General features: G+C 40.5%; 1 protein-coding gene across 2 annotated transcripts; it reads left to right on the plus strand.

Moving 5' to 3' along the window:
* On the plus strand, positions 1 to 14,110 carry lrrc74b (leucine rich repeat containing 74B). 2 transcript variants are annotated; one of them, XM_037776721.1, is made up of 10 exons: positions 1 to 299; positions 1,723 to 1,918; positions 2,460 to 2,602; positions 5,217 to 5,349; positions 6,822 to 7,028; positions 9,248 to 9,357; positions 11,319 to 11,434; positions 11,892 to 11,970; positions 13,552 to 13,647; positions 13,750 to 14,110. In XM_037776721.1, exons 1-10 carry the CDS (start codon positions 198 to 200, stop codon positions 13,864 to 13,866), a joined length of 1,299 nt encoding a protein of 432 aa, XP_037632649.1. In that variant the 5' UTR covers positions 1 to 197; the 3' UTR covers positions 13,867 to 14,110. The 2 variants fall into 2 exon arrangements, with proteins under 2 accessions (XP_037632649.1, XP_037632648.1); XM_037776720.1 differs by having other exon boundaries at positions 2 to 299; positions 1,720 to 1,918; positions 13,750 to 14,078.

A 14,110-nucleotide genomic window follows, 5' to 3' on the forward strand; every position in this document is an offset into this window, starting at 1 on the left:
TAGCCCAAAAGCATTTGACCCTCCTATTGAGCAAGATAGGTTGCATGAACACATGCTGCTCCACCTGCTGCTCCAGTGCAGTGCAGTGATTTCACTCACAGCAATTCAATTTGAGTCTGAAAACACAAGCTAAATTTGTTGCAGGTAGCAGTATATTTTCCTCAGTATCAGTATCACCATTACTCAGCGTCGAAGTCATGGTTCACGGGAAGAAGTTGGCCAAGGAGGCGCTGCTGCCTTCTGTGCTGGAAGACGATGATGACGCAGACACAGAAAGTGAGAAGCTGCAGCTGGGAGAGGTAGGAAGCTGACCATCCGGCCAAGTCTGCTTGAGCGAGGGAAGTGTGAACAACCAGGTAGGCAAGGGGAGACATGTAGGAGACTATTCAGGCAGATTTTTATGAAGCCTGATATTGATTAAGACATAGGAGAGGCACTTGGTGAGAATCCAAAGTATGTTATTGACCTGCAAGAGTATTTTAAAGTGGACCTATTATTTTCCCTTTCCTTTCCTTGTAGTGTGTTATATAGTTTTTTGTGCATGTAAAAGTTCTGCAAAGTTACAAAGCCCAAAGTCCACACCAAAGGGAGTTACTCTCCCCCACAGAAACACTGCTCCTGAACAGCCCTGAAACGCCTCGCTTGAAGTCCCGCCTTTTCTTCCGTAACGTGGTGATGTCACCAAGTAACACATTTGCATAATATCTGTCTAGCGGCTAGTTTGGCACTCCCTCGAACAAAGATAGTTAGAGTGGAGTTGAAGTGGAGTCTGAAGAGTTTGGTTCAGTTGACCAATCATAACAGTGGGTCAGCTCACCAATCAGAGCAGACTGGGCTTCTCCGGAGGGCAGGGCAGGAGCTAAAACAGAGCATTTCAGACAGAGGGTGAAAAGAGGTGCCGCAGCACAGCCGGTATGAGAAAAATAAAGCTTTTTTTCAACATTAAAGCATGTAAAGATGCTCTAATAATACAACCTAAATACAAGTATTCACCTGAAAATAAGCATAATATGTTCTCTTTAAGCTTCAGAAATGGAGGTCTTAACCATAACGTTATCTCTAGACACGTCTGAGCATTTTCCAAGGAAATACAAGCTCAAAAATACAGGCTAAAGACCTGCTATTTTCTTTTTATAGATCGCTCTTTTGACCTGTGTACGTGCATGTATTTATTCAACAGAGGAGACTCAAGAGTGTCACCCTGAAAGTCTGTCTCAATTACATTTTTATGCAGTCTAATCACAGGGCTGCACGCTCTACCGTAAGTGTCAGAAATACACTATGAAAGCAGCACATTTTCAAATGCAAAACCTCTTGGATGTCCACACAAAAAGTGCCTTAGAACATGTGCAGTATCACTCACATGCCAAATGCTGGTATTTCTGAGTAGCAGGTTTAGTCCTTAAAAATAACAATATATGGCATGGCTGACTGAGAAATGTAGTGAATGTGCCATTGGCCTAGAAATAAAGGGAGTGAAAGACAGCTGAAACAGCCTCTGGCGAAAGAGGGTAAAGAAAGCAGTAGGAGGGAAAGTATTACAAAGACTGGGAGGACAGAGGGATACCAGCTCAAAGAAGACACATTGATGGACTCAGTTGTCCAACATGTAGGTATCCGCTTTATTCTCCTGCTAGCAAAATCCATCAAATCTCCTCACTCAGGCTGCCAGCCAGCAGCCAGCTTTGAGGAGTCACGATGTCTTACTTTCTTATCCAGCAGAGAGCGAGCCGGACAGAGGTCGACGTGCGTGGGCCAAAGGACCAGCGCTCAAGTCCTGATGGGAATGTGCTAGACGGAGGTGAAGGAGAGGGTGAAGAGGAAGAGGAGGAGGGAGAGAATGAAGAGGAGGAGGAGCTGGGAGGAGAAGAGTGTGTGACCTCTGATGAGGACTACGACACAGATTTGGAGCTCGGAGGTAAAGAGGGGAGATAATGGGAAAGGTATTACATTCTATGATAAAGGGTGTGATGTTCCCATTTATGTGTTTGAAATTAACAATTTCATCCTGTTATTTTCTGTCTGAAATAATATTTCATACCAGGCTCCAGCAGTAAAGCATTTTCATAGTGAGTCTTAATTTGATCTTGATCAGAACATACATTGATAAAGCACCCCATCTGTTAATCTTCCCCCTTCTCCCTTCCCAATCTCTAGATGATTTCAGCCAGAAAAAACAAAACAGTAACTCCTACACGTGCCTGCCCACACATGTGAAGCCCTGTTCTGCATCTTAATGATTTCATCTCAGTCTTTGTGTCAGGCTTCCTTTTCACCAGCAGTGAAAACCATCTGGTATGAATGAGCTCCCCTGACGGGGCGAAATCAGCCACGAGGGAGTTTTCAATATCACACTCAAAAGGTCCTCCTCCGGGGGGAAAATGCCACATCTCTCCTTTTCACAAAGACGCATTGATAGCGAACAATTCAGACAGATAGTGTCTTTATTCATGTTGCAGATAAGGAGGAGGCGTATGACCCGACGGGGCAGACGTGCTACATGGAGGCGTGTGAAGCGTTACAGGTGGCACCTGCCTCTTACTTCCTGCGGCACATGCAGAGTAGCGAGCTGTCCATGATGCATCGTGGTCTGGGACCTCAGGTACTGTAATCATAAGTTAGGGACTGTACAAAAATTATTTTCTTTTTGCTGAAGGGAGGATAGTCTGGTGTTGGGGGGAGAGCAGGGGAGGGTCTTTTATTTATCTATTTTCCTGCCCGGATTTAGATTTTATTACTTTATTCTGTTATTTTTAGAATTTGGAATCCAGGTGCAGGGCAAAAATATTTCAGTGTTCAAGTCCGTCTGCAGGCACTGAGCTGCCATCTGTGGCCAGGTCATTCACGCAACGTCATCATCTCAACTCGTCAGATACTGACGCTATGTCGGACCCTTAGGCGTCCCATTTCGCTTGCAGTAAACACGTGCTTAATGTTGTGAATTAAACAAAAACATTTGCTTAGGTTTATTCAACAAAACCACTTAGTTAGGTTTAGGAAAAAAACAACATGGTTGGGCTTTAAATGACTTCGTTTGTACAATGAAAATGTGACTTGACGTGAACACAGGACGCAAATAAACAGCTGATTGTAATGTGAAAGTGAAACATAGCGCATGGGACACGAACGGCGGCAACTTCTGACGTAACTATGCTGCAGCCGACTTTATTCGCTTCAAACCAGTTGATGGAAACTCGCCTAATTCGCATTTCTTTTTTGCATCATTTCAAAAGTTTGCTTAAAATTTGCTCGACAATTGAATGGAAACACGGCTATTATGAAAGAGGTTGCTCGTGATAATGAACATACAGAAAATGATCACCTGAATCTGATGCTCCTCTCGGCTTTACGGAGATTTATAGCGACTTTCAGCTCCTTGTTTAGCTGTCTGGCAACTTTTGGTTGCAACAAGCCGCTGTTTGTTACTACCTGCTCAGCCCCAAACGGCACTAAGACAAAGTTAGTAACGAACATAGTGGCAAGCAAGATATTTTGTTGGTAGTGACCAAAATCAGAGCTAAAAGAGAGTGAATATTGGACTTACTTTTGCCAGGTGGCCACAAACATGACTCCAAATGAATGATAATTAATTGCTCTGTAATGATGTGTAATTAAGCAACCATTTGCTAACAAGCTCACCACATCACTAAGGTGATTATATGCCAATATTGTGCTCACAACTTGTTTCTGCTGCCCCCAAGTGGCCTTCAGTTTCACCTGGGGGAAGGTATTCGAAATGTTGAAAAAGATCCACAAGTAATTGCACTTCTTCGTCTCTCTGACGCAATTTCAGATCAGTCCAGAGCTTTGTTCAGTTAAATACTCATTAATTCAAAGTCACATTCCCCTCCAGGGGGACTTCACTGATCACGACAAAGTCCGTGGAGCGCTGCGTTAAGTCCAGCTGCGTTAAGTCCAACGCAGCTGAGCTTCAAGGAGTTTACCCAGGAAACAGATCATGCATGTACATATCTTTGCAGCACACTTTACAGACAGAATTGCATAAGTCAAGTCCATTATATAGATCTTCCCAGCACAAGTGGAGAGTCCTTTGAAGAGAGTGGAAGGCTGCTGGCATTGAGTCACACTCAGAGAGATCTCATTATACAGATCTGAATTTGAATTTACCTCTGGGGGAAAACTTCTTATTTTTGATCCTAAATGACAGTAAATGTGTTTCACCTTGTGACCCATGTAGAAGTAGCTTTATTAGTTGGTCCTGTTAAGCATTTCACATTATGTCAATATTGTGCCTTCATGTTTTAGCTTGCATATAACCTAAAATGTACACAGACATAAACAGATCTAGAAAGACATCATCAAAAATGCTTTTGGCAGGTTTAAACCAAACAGGAAATCTAGATGTTGTATTTAACTAATGGATCTTATTAAGTGAATGTGTACACAACAAATCTTTATTTACTTTTCTACTCCTGAAAAAAACATAAAGAAAACAAAAACTATACTTAGCGTTATATATAGCGTAATTTTAGGCCACAAGTCAGTCACAATTAGATGTCTTTTTAACGGTAAATCAATGTGAAATTGCTCTGTGGTTGTACATCTCTGACTGAGTGAAAAGTACATCCTCTACACATGTGAAAATGCATTGCCTGGAGCTCTTAGCAACACAGTTTGACATTTTTACAGGCTTCCACTGGTCCGTAGCGCTGCAAATGAAAGTTGTACAAGTAAATCCATTCCTTAACAAGCCGTTTCCCCAGGTTTCGGCTTCAGCGGCATCATTCAGACTGATTAAATTGGATTTTAAACAAGTCTTCACCTGTCAATCACAGAGAGCAGAAGTAAAGGAACTGAGTGCAGCTGCCAAAGGTTATTTGTTTAATGTCTTGCAGACTGATGGGCTTCTCAAATCTCAGAGAAAGACACTCTGCGCACATTTATTTTCTGATGGGGCCTCTTTCTGCTCTTCTTCTTTTTTAAAGATCAAGTTAACATAAGGCTTCATGCAGCCAACTTTCTCATTAGCCGTTCTAGAAACTATAATTTTCATGTTCTGCGAGCTTCATTTCTGACCCACGCCTCCACACAGCTCCCTTCTGTTTCATTTGTCTCACACAGGTTTAATATTCCTCTCTCTCTCTCTCTCTCTGCCCACCTGCATCAGTACATCTACTCTTTTAACTGGAATACAGATAAGAAAATATACTGCAGTGAACAAACAGAAGAATTTCACTTTGGTTGTGTGTTTGCAGGGCACCAAAGCACTGGCAGTTCCCCTGGTAACCAACACTTCAATACTGAGGCTGAACCTGCGAGATAATTGGATGGAGGGAATGGGCGGAGCTGCTATCGCCGAGATGTTAAAGGAAAATTGTTACATTACAGGTGGTTTTACTGGGCACTCAAGCATGCACACATTTTCTCTTCCTTCTCCCTTCTCCCTCACTCTGTCACCGTTTTTCTAGCAAAAGTGCCACCTCCACTCCCACTCGCACGCCACTCTCACCCCAATTATATGCCATATATATCTGGGGTCCATGGTTAATATTTGTGCAGTTCAGGAACCTATAGAGGGATCTACATGTATCGAGAGACTCCTGTGAGTCATGCAGGCTCTTTAGGGTGGCATTATTTTTGACATAATTTGTCATGCACCACTTTCAGGGGTATCCAATTTTATGAATATACAGCATAACAGATTACTCGCTGACGTATTTTGCTGATGCTGCAGCAGACATTAGCCAACAAATGAATAAATAATAGGGCAGTCAAAATGCAAATTATTTTTAACGCCACTAATTTCTTTAACGCATTAACACAACTTGCGATTTTTAGGTTGTAGCGGACTCAGTTTTAAAGCTCCAAACTTACAGTAAGCTAAATTTTGCCGAGGAAAAACTGGCATGGCCATTTTCAAAGGGGTCCCTTGATCTCTGACCTCAAGATACGTGAATTAAAATGGGTTCTCTGGGTACCCACGAGTCTCCCCTTTACAGACATGCCCACTTTATGATAATCACATGCAGTTTGGGGCAAGTCATAGTCAAGTCAGCACACTGACACACTGACAGCTGTTGTTGCCTGTTGGACTTGAGTTTGCCATGTTATGATTTGAGCATATCTTTTTATGCTAAATTCAGTACCTGTGAGGATTTCTGGACAATATTTGTCATTGTTTTGTGTTGTTTATTGATTTCCAATAATAAACATAAACATACCTTTGCATAAAGCAAGCATATTTGCCCACTCCCATGTTGATAAGAGTATTAAATACTTGACAAATCTCCCTTCAAGGTACATTTTGAACAGATGTGTGATTCATTTGCGATTAATAATGATTAACTATGCACAATCATGCTATTAATCACGATTAAATATGTTTATTGATTGACAGTCCTAATAAATATACAACAAATGAGAAGTCTGAAACAGACAGTACTGGACAACTTAAAGTTTTGACTGGATGATGGTGCTTTATGAAAAGCTTTTGAACCACTCAGATTTAAGATAAAGTAGTCAATATCTCCGCCCATGGGGCATTTCCTCAAAAAAGGGGAGATAGCATGCGAGAATTATGACTAAAAATGTTCACAACTTTTTGATGAAGCCAAACTTTAAACTGAAGAAAGGGAAGGGAAGGACTGACCAATCATTTTGGATGCAATAGTCAGGCTACCAAAACTGTAATAAAGCCAATTAGCAAACTTGTCACAACTGATTTAGATTATAAAATGATAAAATATGTTTCGAATTGTGGAAAACTTGCGGCACTTCTTCTCTTTGGACTCTTTTTGACTCTTTTTGTGCTCCTGCCACATGTTGTTCTTTTGACCTGTGTACTTGTGTGTCAATCCCAGAGGTGGACCTATCCGACAACAATCTTGGGGATTACGGTGCCAGAGCTGTCGCTGGTATGCTTAAGGAGAACAGCACCCTGGTGAGCCTCAATCTGTCAGGAAACCGTTTCACCGACCGGTCCGCTGAACACTTCGGCCCAGCGCTGATCACCAACTCCAAGCTGCAGCACATCGACCTCAGCCACAACGCTCTGGGAGAGCGTGCAGGTAGCACACAGCAATTAGTTATACACAGTAAAGGTCACATATTTTCTGTGAGGCCGCACCCTTTCAAAGAATGAAACAGTACCTAAGGATTCCATTTTTATTAGGTTGATATTAAAGATTTACACTGGAGATGCATATTTTCACTTACTTTGCAATAGCAGAAAGCAGGACCCAGAAAGCATATGTGGCATCAAGATCATAAATAGCAAAATTCATTAAAGACGTGTGAGGGATGAGATGTAAATTAGTTCTATTTCTTTGGACAGAGCTCTTTCTCTCTCTTTCTCTGAGTTTTTTAACAGACATTCGCACTTCCGTTTAATTTGGGCCATGTCGAAAAAACAACAACGCTATATGGCCAAAAGTTTGTGGACATTTAGACACTCAAACTTTACGACCATATGTGATTGTTGAGCATCTCGGGCCTGGCCAGTTCCAGTTCATCCCAAAGGTGTTGCATGAGATTGAGGTCGGGGCTCGAAGTTTAAATGTGCTAAATTCGAAAGTCAGAGCATTAATATAGCAGCAAATAACTATTTGCTAAAGATACAGAGGAGTAATGTCTACCTGAGCAGAGAATGAAGTCTCCCTCTGTGTGTGCTGTAATCAGAGCTTCTCTGTGCTCCGTTAAGTAGCCGGGCCGGCCACAGGTGCATTTTAGTGCATGTGAGTCTCTCTGTTGTGCCCCACGGGCTAACTAATGGCCGGCACTCTGCACTACGCTCTTATGGCGGTTAACGCTGATAACTCCGTCCCGACCGAGCACCCAGGAGGTGCGCCGGGCTTTGAAGCAAAGACCTTGTTATCAGTGGTAACCGCAGCATGTGCGCAGTACAGAGCAGGTGTGATTAGCTAACCAGTGGGGCACGCTCAAATGCACTAACATACTCTAACATAGACGTGAATAAAGTCATTTTCATACATTTTTACTTTTTATCTCAGAATTCTGCAATTAATCTCAGATCTCAAATATTTGTTTCACTTGGTCAAAATTCAGAGAACAGAAAAATAGTACATTTCAGATTAGCACCATCTTTTAATTGTCATGACTGAACTCATTATTTTAAACCAAAACTTTTACTTATAGGTTATTTTGTTTGTATATGAATGAATGATCATTTTAAGACTACAAGTACTTATTCAAAGCAGCTGTGTAAGTGAAAGTTCTCTTTTCTGCCTTATTAAATGATAAGGGAATATACATTCAAGCCCTATAAATTGACCAATTACTATGTGAGTGCAGAGTAATTTAGTATATACGATTACTGGTACCTACTATTATTAGATTTTTTGGAGAAACCATTAGCTTTATCTCTAAGCAGTCACAGGACAGCAGGCAGCAGCAGACTGTGGCATTCAAAGGTCAAGAACATTTCGCCTTCATTAAAACCTCTTTCAATTATCATGCGGATGAGCTTTGCGACAGGCACCTTGTGGAAGAATGGCAGACCAGGATGCAATGAGCATCTGATGTCGGTAATTGAAAATAAATCTGTCTGTGGGAAAGGGGACACCGCCGTGTCTCATTGCCATGTGTGCTGCTATGATTCATCACCACATATTCAATTTTATTTTCTCCACTGCTGAAATATCAAAGGACATCCTCGTGCTTTTTTGAGTGCACTCTTCCATATCGAGAAAGTGTACCAATCAAAAACTCTCTGACATTCATGCTATGGTTTTATTGCTTTTTCGATCAAGCACAGTGAGGGCGTCCTTTTCTATGATTATGAACCACTGAGCGCTGTGCACATTCTTATCTTCGTGATAAAGTGGGTGAGATGTTGATGGCGATCTTTCTCTTTGGGGTCTCTGCCTCTACAGTCCTCACTCACTTATGCTTTTAGGCTGTGAAACACAATCACACCATCTCAGTGAACTCTACTGGAGATAAGAGACTCTCCCAGAGAGTGTTAATAAGTACTTCTGATTATACTTTATTATACCTTTTATTGTACTTTCTTACCACTAAAGTATTTGTCATCTTAGATATTTTTCTGGATGTGCATCGTTTCCAAAATCAGATTTCCACTTTTTGAGAAATTGCCACAAACGCTTACAAACTGACTGATAACAATGATTACGTATATATCTGTTTTGAACAAATCGTTGTAATTTACTGAGGATGTCAGACATTTTCTTGGTTTTACAGTGAAATAACAGAGTTTATTTTGTCATACCATGCCATTATTTCTTCTTATTTTTTTTCCTATCCCAAGGGCAAAGCCTGGGAGACTCTTTGTCAGAGAACACAGGGTTGAGATCACTAAATCTCGCCTGGAACTGCATTCGAGGGAGAGGAGCTGTGATGCTGGCCGATGGCCTCGGGGTAATACACCTGGAAGTCAATGTTTGAACACTATATTAGTTTTTGAACTCATGCAAGACCAAAGAGGAATAGTGACAGTTCTTATAGCTCATATCACCATCAAATAAATAATTATACAAGTCAAATTTAGAACATTGCTTATGTCAGATTGAATAGCACATTTTAAAACTAAATTTGTGCATGCATCATGTATCAGTCATATAGTGCATGAACAAAAGCATGTAAACCCCATTACATTGTGTTCGTTAAATATCTCATAATAAAACTATGGGCATTAATATCATTTGAGAACAACCTCCACTCTTCTGGGAAGGCTTTCCACAGGCTTTGGGAATCTGGCTGCAGGGATTTGCTCCCATTCAGCCACTAAATCATCAGTGAGGTCGGACACTGATGTTGGGCGATAAGGCCCGGCTCACAGTCCAATTCATCCCAAATGCTAGATGGGGATGAGATCAGGGCTCTCTTCAGGCCAGTCAAATCCTTTAACACCAAAGCTCAGAAAACCATTTCTTTATGGACCTGCCTTTGTGTAAGAAACAGGAAAGAGCCCAGGCTGTTGCCACAAAGTTGGAAGTGCACTATTGTCTGAAATATCATTGCATGCTGTAGCATTATGATTTTTCTTAATTGGAACCAAGGGGGCTAGACCAAACCCCTCAAAACAGCTTCAGACAAATTTACATAAAAGTAGCTGGACAGACCAAATAGGTTAGTGCAGTCGTTCCCAAAGTGGTTCCTTGAGGGGGTTCCAGCGGGTCCCCAGCAAAAAGGAGAATCAGTTATTTTCAGTATAATTCATCATCCATAAGTAGCACAATGACAGAATGTATGACTATTTTGGTGATGGGTTTCATACTCTTTCTGTAATAAAACATCCAAAAATTCTATCAGACAGGGGACCCTTGGACAAAATCATATCAAATGATGATCTGTGGTCTAATTTGTGTCAGTTTAGGGGTCCTTGACATGAAACGTTTGGGAACCACTGGGTTAGTGCATAAGATATTTAGTGAAAAGTGAATTGACTGATCATTAAGCCACATCCCCTTAATTACTATTGATCGCAAGGCACATAATGCAGTGATAACGGTGGCAGGTTAATTTTAACTTGAACTTTGCAGTAATTTTTGTAAAAAATGTGAGGTAAACAAAAGCAGGTTTCTCATTTATAGTTGACAACCGTCAAATTTTTGGGGGGTTGAAATGCTGACAATTACATGCAGATTTTAGTCGCTCCAGCTCTGAACAGGTATTTTCTCTAACCTGTAACCACACTAAATGATTTACCCTAGTGTCATTGGAAGTATAGCCTAACCTAGTAATATAATTTGCCGGGTATGCAGGTTACATTAGAGCACAGGCTAAAAAAAGGGTACAATCTTACAAACTCATTAGGTGCACAGTATTGCTCTTATAGCAAATGGTCAATTGGCTACAGTGAACGTTTTGAACAAGCCATGGAGTATTACAGGATTAGAAAGTCAGTAAAGTTACTGTAAAAACAAGATAATGACATATTCAGTGACACTGTTTTAAATTTGTCATTTGTCAAGTTTACTATTATGATTCAGTTATACTGGTTGATAATTGCTACTAGATGAAGATATCATAACCTGGCTAATTTTCTTGTTCTGAAACAGCTCCCTGGTGGTCAGTTCTTCATTAAGCATTTCACAGCAAGAGAGATATAATAGCAGCAGTTCTTCCTTCCCTATCTTAATGACCAAGATGGTCAAGGGGACCCTGATCAGTGAGCTGCACTGACAGGTTTGATTGATTCAGGTCCTGAGAGGCTGATTACATCAGGATCTATTCTGCTGCTCTCTCACTTTAAATTAAGGTCTTCCTTTGGTCTTCAGTTAATCACATTGGAGAACTTGTTAAAGTTTTACTTGTTATTGCATTTGAAATCTTACTTTAACCAAAGACTCATTCTTTTCTGCTTTTTTTTCTTTTAGGGAAACGTTTTCCTCAGAACAGTGGATCTGTCATTTAATGGCTTTGGTAAAGAAGGAGCCATTGCTTTAGGACAGGCTCTGAAAGAGAACACTGTTTTGGAGGAGTTGAACGTGAGGTACAGTTTGTTATCTTGGTTTCTGGTAATCAGATTATTTTACTGGAACTGAGTTAAAAGGCGCAGAGGTTAAAAGTTCAGTTCTCACATTATCACAATTGAGAGCAAATAGCTTTTACCTTGTTTGGTACCAACTCTGTGAGGCAAAACTAAAACAACATATCCTTTATGAGACTCCTGGTGAGGCCAACTTGCTTTACCAGATTTATAGTTTTAGGCCTACTAATAAATCTTAAACAGTGATAACCTTTTTTTAACCTTTTAGATTGCTACCATAAACACAGTTAAAGTAATTCAGTTTACTTCTTGAGCAAAACAAAGCTTGCCTCATAAATTTGAAGACATTTGTGCTACATGGATGAATCATGCCATTTTAAAAAATAACACTTTATGATTGCTTCCCTCACACTCCAACACACACTTTTTTTTTGTTCTCTCCTTTTGTTTCTCGCCACAGTAATAACCGAATACCCCCTGAAGGAGCTATCCGCCTAGCCATGGGCCTCAAAGTAAACAAGACAATCAAATCCCTGAATGTAAGCTGTTGAGAGATTGGTTCTAGCTTCAAACACAATGGGGGGCATCAGTGGATAAAATAGGATAAATAAATGGATCACTGTACTTTGTTTAAATGTCAGCACCCTAGCTGGATTCTCAGGGACTCAACTGTCTGAAACAAGTTAGTGACAGAAAAGAAGTTATGGTGAAGACTTGAGTTACAGCCCGAGCATTTAATATTGATTATATGTGTATTCCTGAATAGAAAGTTTAGGTGAAATATAAAAGTCTGAAAACTCACTATAATCAGCGAAATTTTGGGAGTTCAAGATTTAAAAATGTGATCTGTTATTGAGAAGTTTGAAAGTTCAGAGACGGAATCGAATTTATATTTGCATTAATAGCAGCTAATTACAGAAATTGTTGTTGTTGCTTCTGCATCTAGTCTGTCTGGTTTATCTGATATGGACAGTACACATTAAATCACACTAATGTGTGAATGTGCCAAATGTAGCCTTGAGTAGCTACCTTTTATCTTTAGACACTGGTCAGTTCTTAAAGGAACCTAGCCTGGCTTTGTTCAACAACAGGCACAAAGTCTACCTACCAGAGCCTCTAAAGCTGGCTCTGTCGCCAGGCAACCAGTGAAGACTCCAGGAAGTTACTAGTCCCAGCAAAGAAATAGGGTTGTGTCTAGAAGGTAACACGCAAATTGCGAAAGTCTCACGAGATGGTTAAGGCTAGGCGTTGACCTCAAATAGTTAAGGTTAGGCATTGACTTTGATTAGTTAAGGTTAGGCATTGTCCTTGAATGCTTAAGGTTAGGCATTGACTTTGAATGCTTAAGGTTAGGCATTGACTTTGAATGGTTAAGGTTAGGCATTGACTTTGAATGGTTAAGGTTAGGCATTGACCTCGAATAGTTAAGGTGAGGCATTGACCTTGAATGTTTAAGGTGAGGCATTGAGCTTGAATGTTTAAGGTGAGGCATGTTTAAGGTGAGGCATTGAGCTTGAATGTTTAGGGTGAGGCATTGACCTTGAATGTTTAAGGTGAGGCATTGAGCTTGAATGTTTAGGGTGAGGCATTGAGCTTGAATGGTTAAGGTTAGGCATTGACCTTGAATGTTTAGGGTGAGGCATTGACCTCGAATGGTTAAGGTGAGGCAATGACCTCGATGGTTTTACAGATTCATCGATCAAAATCAAATGAGTGTTAGTCAACTAAGAATTTCTTTGGTGAAGGACGGCCCTAGAAAATGGTGAACTGTGTTTTTTTTTACACTAAATAAAGGAGCTTCAGAGGTGCTGTTGGGTGGATTTAGTTATCACTGGACAGAGCCAGGCTATCTGTTTCCCTCTGTTTCCTGTCTTTATAAACTAAGCTAAGCCACTGCTGACTGTAGCCAAATAACTCTCTGCCAGAAAGACAATAAGTGTGTTTCCCAAAATGTGGAACTATTCTTTCAATAGGAGACTTATTTTAAGATGACGCAAGGGGTGGGAATCAGCCTTTAAAATACCATAATAGCCTAAACAACTTATTTCATCACCATTTTAATAAAACCAGGAAATCTGTGTTGATCTTGCCATATTCTTACATTTCTAATGTTTGACCAGGTGGGTAGGAACCCCATCCAGAATGCTGGGTGCTATGGGATCCTCCAGTCCGTGCAGGAAAACCCAGATTCAGCCATGGAGGCATTAAACTTTTCGGTAACTCACATAAATTCCACCTCTATGAGACTTTCGGTGAATCTTCTCCTTTTCAAACATATTCACTCACTTTTCTCTATCTCTCTCTCTCTCTCTCTCTAGGACATCACAGTGAACCAGGATTTTGAAGATTTGTATACGGCAGTGAAAGAAATATTCCCTGCGCTTACAGTAAATCACGGGGGCAGAATTGGCACATTCAGAAAAGCAAAAGCTTGAAAAGTGTTACTGTAATTGCTGTACTTTTATGCCAGAAAAGATGGAAGGAGTCTTGTCAAAGCCCGGTGGACTTTTTCATCGAGAGATGAACCAAAGCATGGATGCATGCAAGGATATCATTTTAAAAAGATGCCATTTTTTTTTAGAGCCATGAGAGCATATTCCTCTGAATAAAATGTATTTATATCAAATAAAACTTGTTAAATACCCAATCAATTTAAAATAAAGATTATTCAGAGATGTT

This window comes from Sebastes umbrosus, chromosome 8, assembly GCF_015220745.1.
Source record: "Sebastes umbrosus isolate fSebUmb1 chromosome 8, fSebUmb1.pri, whole genome shotgun sequence".
Classification (NCBI taxonomy): Eukaryota; Metazoa; Chordata; class Actinopteri; order Perciformes; family Sebastidae; genus Sebastes; species Sebastes umbrosus.